The sequence below is a fragment of the Bison bison genome, unplaced genomic scaffold, assembly GCF_000754665.1.
Source record: "Bison bison bison isolate TAMUID 2011002044 unplaced genomic scaffold, Bison_UMD1.0 scf7180017864390, whole genome shotgun sequence".
NCBI lineage: Eukaryota > Metazoa > Chordata > Mammalia > Artiodactyla > Bovidae > Bison > Bison bison.
In genome coordinates, this window is record NW_011494962.1 from 5197121 (window position 1) to 5207223 (window position 10103).

The window sequence follows — 10103 nt, forward strand, 5'->3', positions numbered from 1 at the left end:
CAGCAAGACACATGGTAATCAAATTGACAAAAATTAAAGACAATGAAAAAATATGAAAATCAACAAGGGGAAAATGACAAAAAAATACACGGGTACTTCCATAAGGTTATGAGCTGACTTCTAGGCAGAAACTCCGCAAGCCAGAAGGGAGTGGCACAACGTACATAAAGCGATGAAAGGGAAGAAACTACAACCAAGAATACTCTACCCTGCAAGTATATCATTCAGATTTGAGGGAGAAGCCAAAAGCTTTTCAAACAAGCAAGAGTCAAGAATTCAACATCATCAGAAAAGCTTTACAACAAATACAACAGGAACTCCTCTAGGTAGGAAAGAGACTAGCAACTTAGAACAAACTGTGCAACTATAGACTGCTATATCAAAACCTCATAGAAGCAGCAAACCTAAAAACTACAATAGATATACCCACAAAAAAGAAAAAGCAACCCAACATAACACTAAAGATGACCATCAAACCACAAGAGAAGAAAATAAAAGAGGAAAGGAAGAAAAAACACCTGCAAAAACAAACCCCAAATAATTAAGAAAATGGCAATAGGAACACACATACTGATAATTACCTTAAATGCAAATGGATGAAACGTGCCAACCAAAAGGCAGAGACTGTTTGAATGACTTCAAAAACAAGACCTGTACATATGCTGTCTATAAGAGACCCACCTGAGACCTAGGGACACATACAGACTAAAAGTGAGGGGATGAAAGAAGATATTCCATGCAAATGGAAATCAGAAGAAAGTTGGAGTAATCATACTCCTATCAGACAAAACAGACTTTAAAGACTTCTAAGAGACAAAGAAGGACACTACATAATGATCAAGGGATCAATCCTAGAAGAAGATATAACAATTGCAAATATATATGTACCCAACGAAGAAGCACCTCAATTCATAAGACAAATCATAACAGCCATAAAATGAAAAATTGACAGTAACACGATAATAGTGGGGGACTATAACATCCCACTTTCGTCAATCATCCAGTCAGAAAACCAATAAGGAAACACAGGCCTTAAATAACACATTAGACTAGATGGACTTCATTTATATTTATAGAGCATTCCATCCAAAAGAGGACGAATACATGTTTCTCAAGTGCACATGCAATATTCTCCAGGACTGACCACATGTTTGGCCACAAAGTGAGTGTAAATTTAAGAAAACTGAGATCATATCAAGCATGTTTTCCAACTACAACACTTTGAGATTAGAAATAAAGTACAAGAAAAAAAACAATAAAACACAAACACATAGAAGTTAAACAATATGTTACTCAACAAACAATGGATCACTGAAGAAATCAAAGGGGAAATCAAAAAATACCTAGAGACAAATGAAAATGAAAGCACAATGATCCAAAACCTATAGGATGTAGCAAAAGTAGTTCTAAGAGGAAAATTTATAGCAATACAGTCTTACCTCAGGAAACAAGAACAATCTCAAATAAACAACCTAACCTCACACTTAAAGCAATGAGAGAAAGTAGAACAAACAAAACCTAAAGTTAGTAGAAGAAAAGAAAACAAGATCAGAGCAGAAATCAGTGAAATAGAGACAAAGAAGACAACAGCAAAGATCAGCAAAACTAAAAGCTGGTTCTTTGAAAAGATAAAACTGATAAAGTCTTAGCCAGATTGAGAGAGGACTCAAATCAGTAAAATCAGAAATGCAAAAAATGTTACAACTGACACCACAGAAATACAAAATATCATAAGAGACTACTACAAGCAACTGTATGACAATAAAATGGACAACCTGGAAGAAATGGACAGATTCTTAAAAAGATGCAGACTGAACCAGGAAGAAATAAAAAATATGAATAGCCCAATCATATGCACTGAAACTGAAAACTGTGATTTTAAAACTCCCAACAAACAAAAGTCTGGGACACAGGTGACTTCTATCAAACATTTAGAGAAAAGCTAACACCTATTCTTCTGAAACTGTTCTGAAAAAATGGCAGAGGAAGGAAAACTCTCAAAATCATTCTATGAGGCCACCATCACTCTGATACCAAAATCAGACAAAGATACCACACAGATAAGAAAATTACAGGCCAATACCACTGATGAACACAGACACAGAAATCCTCAACAAAATACTATCAATTCTAATCCAACAATACATTAAAAGGCTCAAATACCATGATTAAGTGGGATTCATCCCAGGGATGCAAGGATTTTTCAATATTCACAAATCAAGCAGTGTGATAAACCACACCAACAAACTAAAGAATAAAAACCATATGATCATTTCAATAAAAGCAGAAAAAGCTTCTGATAAAATTCAGCACCGGTTTATGATTTTTAAAAACTCTCCAGAAAGTGGGCATAAAGGAAACACATGCTCAGTCACTCAGTCAAGGCTGACTCTTTGCAACTCCATGGACTGTAGCCCTCCAGGCTCCTCTGTTCATGGAATTTTCTGGGCAATAATATTGGAGTGGATTGCCATTTCCTTCTCCATAAAGAAAACATACCTCAACAGAATACAGGCCGTATAAGACAGCCTTACAGATAACATCATAGTCAATGGTGAAAAGCTGAAAACATTTCCTCTAAGATCAGGAACAAGCAAGGATGTTCACTTTTGCCACTTATATTCAACATAGCTTTGGAAGTCTAAGCCACAGCAATCAGAGAAGAAAATAAAAGGAATCCAAGTTGGGGGTTGGGGGAGTGAAACTGCCATGATACTATACATAAAAAACCCTAAAGATACTACCAGAAAACTACTAGAGCTCATCAATGAATTCAGTAAAGTTGCAGGATACAAAATTAATACAGAGAAATCTCTTGCATTTCTATGCACTAAAAGTGAAACATCAGAAAGAGAAATTAAGGAAACATTGCCATTATCATTGTTTAAAAAAATAAAACACCTAGGAATAAATCTACCCAGGGTGCAAAGGACCTGTACAGGGAATACTATAAGACACTGATGAAAGAAATCAAAGATGACACAGATGAAAAAATATATTATGTTCTTGGATTGGAAGAATCACTATTGTCCAAATAATTATATTACCCAAGGCAATCTACAGATCAAATGCAATCCTTATCAAATTGCCAATGACATTTTTCACAAAACTAGAACAAAAAAATTTTTAATTTGTATAAAGACACAAAGATACCAAATCATCAAAACAATCTTAAGAAAGAAAAACAGAGCTGGAGGGACCAGGCTCTCTGATTCCAGATTATACTGGAAAACTATAGTCATCAAAACAGTATGGTACTGGCAGAAAAACAGATATATAGATCAATGGAACAGGACAGAGTGCCCAGAAATAAACCCATGCACCTGTGCTCAATTAATCTATGACAAAGGAGGCCAGACTATACAATGGTGGGAAGATAGTCTCTTCAATAAATGATGCTGGGAAAACTGGACAGCTACATGTAAAAAAAAATAAGAAAGAAATTAGATCATTCTTAATACCATACACAAAAATAAACTCAAAATGGATTAAAGACACTCCACAGCTCCTAGAAGAAAACATAGGCAGAACACTCTCTGACATAAACGACAGCAATATCTTTTTTGATTCACCTCCCAGAGTAGTGGAAATAAAAACAAAAACAAATAGGAACTAATTAAACTCAAAAGCTTATGCATAGCAAAAGAAACCATAAACAAAACCAAAGACAGCCCAAAGATTGGGGAAAATATTTGCAAATTATGTGACCAACAAGGGATTAGTCTCCAAAGTTTATAAACAGCTAATGTAACTTAATACCATCAAAAACAAACAACCCAATCAAAAAATGGGCAGAGGACCTAAATAAACATTTCTCCAAAGATGACGTACAGATGGCCAAGAGGCACATGAAAAGACGTTCAACATTGCTAAGTATTCAGTTCAGTTCAGTTTAGTTCAGTTGTGTCCAACTCTTTGTGACCCCATGAATCGCAGCACACCAGGCCTCCCTGTCTATCACCAACTCCTGGAGGTCACTCAAACTCACATCCATCAAGTCGGTGATGCCATGCAGCCATCTCATCCTCTGCCGCCCCCTTCTCCTCCTGGCCTCAATCCCTCCCAGCATCAGAGTCTTTTCCAATGAGTCAACTCTTCTCATTAGGTGGCCAAAGTATTGGAGTTTCAGCTTTAGCATCAGTCCTTCCAAAGAACACCCAGGACTGATCTTTAGAATGGACTGGTTGGATCTCCTTGCAGTCCAAGGGACTCTCAAGCGTCTTCTCCAACACCACAGTTCAAAAGCATCAATTCTTCGGTGCTCAGCTTTCTTCACAGTCCAACTCTCACATCCATACATGACCACTGGAAAAACCATAGCCTTGACTAGATGGGGAGCTGGTATATTCAGATGCCCACAAATTCATTACTGCTTTCTTACTGTATTTGCAATGATACCTTGCTGTTTTTACGCCCCCAAAGAGTCAGCAAGTGTAACCAAACTACTAGGACAAAGTTTCAGTCATTCCTAAAAAAGAAAAACAAATCAGAGAATATTGCTTCATATCCTTCTCCCTGACTTCTGCTTAGATGGACAAAAGGAGTTGCAGGTGGACTCCTGAAATTCCAGGGGCGAAAGGAGTCTGACATGACAGCCCAAGACTTGCACTTACCCATGTGATGGGGGTAGCATGTGGAAGTTCAAAATCAGTGACTGTGGGCCAGCAAAGCCCTTCTGATGCTCTTAGTCCCAAAGAGCATCCAGACCGCCTGGGTGGGGCCAGCTGCCCTCACCTCCCGTCCTCCCCTCAGCTCCTGCAGCTTGGAGGAGCCAGTGCAGCCTAGTGAGAAGGAGGAGCTGCATTAGGAAGACTAAGAGGTAGGTGGCATTGTCACTTGTCCACGCTGACAGCTAGGTCAAAAATGAGCAGTTAAGGAAAGAGATTTTTTTCTTCATGAGTTTGGAGATTTTCACCATTACAGGGAGTAAGGCATTGCTATTATGAACAGAGTGACAAGAAAAATCGAAACTTGCTCTAGATTTCTTCCAAGAGACAAGAAAGTTTCTGGCTCCACTGAAGAAGCTTGATGGGACTGGGGGAGGTAAAAATGAGATGCTTTTATGTTTGCACCCTGCATCCTTCCTAGTCAACGTGGCAGGTGTGGAGGCCTCTGTGGTCACACAGCTGTCACTCATGATGCTCTAATTAGCACAGGACTGACTTCTCAGCCTTTGCCTGATCCAGTTCAACAACTGGGATGTGATTGAATTAATATAGGACTAAGAGAGTTCAGTTCAGTTCAGTCACTCAGTCGTGTCCGACTCTTTGCAACCCCATGAATCACAGCACGCCAGGCCTCCCTGTCCATCACCAACTCCCGGAGTTCACCCAAACTCATGTCCATCGAGTTGGTGATGCCATCCAGCCATATAAGAGGAACGCAAATCAAAACTACAATGAGATATCACCTCACACAAGCCAAAATAGCTATCATCAAAAAATCCACAAACAATAAATGCTAGGGAAGGTGTGGAGAGAAGGGAACCCTCCTGCGCTGTTGGTGGGAATGTAAATTCATACAACCACTATGGAGAACAGTATGGAGGTTTCTTTAAAAACTAAAAATAGGGCTACTATATGACCCTGCAATCCCACTCCTGGGCATATATCTGGAGGAAAACATGATTGGAAAGGATATATGCACCCCAATGTTCATTACAGCACTGCTTACAATAGTCAAGACATGGAAGCAACCTAAATGTCCATTGACAAAGGAACAGATAAACAAACTGTGGTACATATATACAATGTAATATTACTCAGCCATTGAAAAGAATGAAATAATGTCATGTGCAGCAACATGGCTGGATCTAGAGATTATCATACTGAGTGAAGTAAGTCAGACAGGGAGAAAGAGAAATATCATACGATATAGCTTATATGGGAAGTCTAAAAAGAAATGATATAAATGAACTTATTTACAAAATAGAAACAAAGTCACAGACTTAGAGAACAAACTTATGGTTACCAGGGCAAAGAGTGAAGGGAAGGGATAATGAGGGAGTTTGGGGATTGACATATATACACAGCTGTATTTAAAGCTTATAACTAACAAGGATCTATTGCATTACACAGGGAACTCTGTTCAATGTTATGAAGCAGCCTGGACGGGAAGGGAGTTTCGGGGAGAATGGATACATGTGTATGTATGGCCCAGTTACTCTGCTGTGCACCTGAAACTATTACATTGTTAGTGGGCTATATTCCAATGTAAAATAAAAAGTGTGTGTGTGTGTTTTTAAAAAAGATAATACATTATCACATAAAAAAAAAAAAAACTGGTACAGAAAAACAGGAAGTGAGGTGAAGTAAAGTGAAAGTCACTTAGTCCTGTCCGACTCTTTGTGATCCCAGGGACTGTACAATCCATGGAATTCTCCAGGCCAGAATACTGTAGCTGTTCCCGTCTCCAGGGGGTCTTCCCAACTCAGGGATCAAATTCAGGTCTCCCACATTGCAGGTGGATTCTTTACTAGCTGAGTCACCAGGGAACCCCAAAAAACAGGAAAGTGTTGGGAAATTCTAAAGCAGCCATGGTTAATAAAATTGCACTTTGGCAAAAATAGTCATGATGACTTCAGACACTTATAACCCAGGAAAGTGCTTTCTGAAAGAGCTGCTTAATGTACTGGTAGGCACCCCAACTCCCTAAAATGTTAGGCTATGATTAAGAAATCTGTTTTTATAACAAGTTACTACTTCACTGAACAGGAATTATCATCAGCAATTCTGTTGCCTTATCAAGTGGCTCAGAGGGTAAAGCATCTGCCTGCAATGCAGGAGACCTGGGTTCAATCCCTGGGTTAGGAAGATCCCCTGGAGAAGGAAATGGCAACCCACTCCAGTACTCTTGCCTGGAAAATCCCATGGACAGAGAAGCCTGGTAGACTACAGTCCATGGGATCGCAAAGAGTTGGACACATCTGAGTGACTTCACTTTCACTTTCTTATCAAGAGATCCATGATGCCTTTTCAGAGAAAAGCAACTCCCATGGCTGGTCATAATAGACACTCAATTATATAGCCTAATAGTTAAGGCACTAGTTAGTTAAGCTTTCCTGATAGCTCAGTTGGTAAAGAATCCGCCTGCAATGTGGGAGACCTGGGTTTGAGCCCTGGGTTGGGAAGGAAGATCTCCTGGAAAAGGGAAAGGTTATCCATTCCAGTATTCTGGCCTGGAGAATTCCATGGACTGTATAGTCCATGAGGTCGCAAAGAGTCGGAAATGACTGATGGACTTTCACACTATGTGCCAGGCACTGTTCCTCATAACAAACTTACGATATAGGTAAGTTTTACAGATGAGGAAATTGAGGCATGGAGAGATTAGATAATTGGCTAAAAGTAATGCAGTTTGTCAGTATTGGAGCCAGGCTTCAAACACAGGTGGTCTGGCCCCATGCCTTCTGCTTGGAATTTCAACCCATCTCTCTAATATTTGACTTCCAAGAATGAAGACCTACAATGGAAAGAGTGAACATATGGTGCAACTTCCACAGGGAATCTGGAAATAAGGAAGCCCTCAGAGATAAAGGATCAATTGAGATTGGCCTCAACCACAAGTCTGCTGTCAATTAAGGAGCCTGAACAACTCCCAGGACTGTAGACTCCTTGACAGCCACTTAAAGGGATTAGCTAATCTAGACAGGCAGTCAGTTAGTCTCAAGTGGTACTGGTAAGCCATGGGAGAGTGGAAAAGGAGTCTGTGACCAGCTGTTTTGGGCAAGCAGTGACTGGTAAGGAGCAGTTATGTACTGTCTGAAATGCCCAGTCCTAGTGAGAGGTAGATGAATCAGGTCCTCAGCCTGAGAATCCCTGATATATTTTTTATCCCAGGTAGTTTGATTACAGTGAGAATGTGCCCAGAGCATGCTACACAAATAACCGGATTGTTAAAAATCAGTTTCCTTGTATCTGATCAGCTCTGGAGAACTGCAAAGAATGAATTTCTAGAGTCTATCCCTGAGAAACCCAGGGCCAGATCTGAAACTCACTTTACCAAGGCACATGCCACTTTATGAGTGTCTTGGCAACCAACCCATCTCTTTCCCTAGTGACAACCTGACTTCTCTATACATATGACTAGAAAAATTGGTAATTCCCTGGTTGTCCCGTGGTTAGAACTCCATGCTTTTATTGTCGATGGCTTGGGTTCAATCTCTGGTTGTGGCCACAAGCTGCTGGGCAAAAAAAAAGAAAAGAAAAGAAAAATTTACAAGGCAACCTAAAACACACGTGGGGCTTTTGGTCTGGAAAGATAAATGCAATGTGATTATGTTTGAAGTCTATAATAGACTGAGGCCAGAATCGGGGACTCAGTTTAAGAAGCAATTTCTTGCAGGGTGATATTTTCCTAAATAAACAGTGCCCCATCTTCAGAAAAACAATGTCTCCACCTCATTCTTTAGGCTGCCCATTCCATCTACCGGAACATTTAAAACAATCCCAATAATCTAAAAGGAGACCAGGAAAGGGAGAAAAGTTTCTGCCATCCTTCCAGACACTACCGCCATTTCCGTTTCCGGGGCACTCTCCAGCCTGTCCCAGGTGTGTCCAAAAATGAGCAGTTTCAGTGCGCCACCACAAGGCGGCATCGACACCACCGCCTCCAGAATGTGCAAGCAAATCACGGATCAGGAGCCGGGGAGTGATCACTTCTGAGCTCAGAAGCTGAGGCAGCTTCAGAGACTGGAAAAATTTAAGAGTGATAAGTGGGCACATTGCGAAAGCTAAGGCTTTGAAATCTGGTAACTGCACATACTGGTTGATGGAAGACAGTAGAACAAGAACCCATAAGGCGCTTTTAGGAAGGGATAGCCCTGCTGAACCCCACCCTAGTCTTGCGAAAGGTCAGCATAGAAAGGGGATTAGGAAATAAAATGAATCCTCTCTCGTTTTAAATAAATTGTTTCTTACACGTTACTTTTGAAGTTTTTCAGGTTTTGGTTTTTTTTTTTAACTTAATCTTAGTTTTACTCATTGGGAGTGAAACAGACAAAACCCAGACCTCCCCCCCAACCCCAACACACACACAAACACACCCACTCCTTTTACTTTTGAAGCAAAGGGTACAGTTCAGTGTCAATACCTGTAGGGATAAAACCTTGTTTAAAACCTGTTTTATTAAGAGGGGAGTAGCCAAGTACATGCCGTTTTGCATTTCAGCTCTGCCTCCATTTGCTGTGTATCTTTATGCAAATCATCAAACTTGCTCAGTCTCAAACTTTCTCATCTGTAGAATAGGGATAATAAACCTATTTAGGATCGCGTTATTGTTGTTGTTTAGTGGCTAAGTCGTATCAAACTCTTTGCCACCCCATGGACTGTAGCCTGCCAGGCTCCTCTTTCCATGGGATTTCCCAGGCAAGAAAACTGGAGTGGGTTTCTTTCTCCAGGGGATCTTCCTCACCCAGGGATCAAATCCACGCCTCCTGCGTTTTCTGCATTGGCAGGCGGATTCTGTTTTACCACTATGCCACCGGGGAAGCCCATTTAGGACTGCAGTGAGCAGTATATGAAAGAACATAAATCCTTGGGTACACTGCCTAGCACATTTCAAGCTAACAATACCAGGTTGCTCTTCTCAACACTTTAAACCAAAGCCATTGTCAATTAAAAAAAAAAAGTGGCAACCTGGATCACACTCAGTGATGAGAATAAATATATTTAGATGTCCTTTGGCTGACTCTTTTAGGATCAGTCAAGAATCAGCAAAGCCAAGAGCCGTGCCGGAGAGAACCTATTTGTCTGCCAAGAATTCCGGCCAGCACTTTCTAAGTTCGGAGAAACACACCCCCAAGTCCTCGTCAGGGGCCACCCCCGAGGGCCAGCAGGGCTGGAACAACCCGGGCCGTTCCCCCTGGCAGAAGCTGGCTTCCACCCAGAAAACAGACGGACACCGGCGGGAAGTCAACTTGAGTGGATTGGAGCGCACGGGGCGGCACGCGAGCAGAGGGGAGAGCGCAGGCTTCCAAGGGTCCCTCCCGGCGCCCCCGGCCGGGGCGGCACACTGGGCGCGCGGCTCACCTGCCTGGCTCAGAGGCACCGCGGCGGCCAGAAGCAGCAGGAGCAGCGGTAGCCGGGCCGGCGGCTGGGGCAGCC

General features: G+C 41.3%; 1 protein-coding gene across 1 annotated transcript in view; it reads right to left on the bottom strand.

Annotated features, from left to right (window-relative positions):
* The window catches only part of PLBD1 (phospholipase B domain containing 1), a 90315-nt gene that overhangs the window by 79242 nt on the left and 970 nt on the right, over positions 1 to 10103 (bottom strand). The window contains exon 3 of the mRNA XM_010858775.1: positions 10029 to 10102. Coding sequence (XP_010857077.1) covers positions 10029 to 10102 — 74 coding nt within the window. The remainder of the gene's footprint in view (positions 1 to 10028; position 10103) is intronic.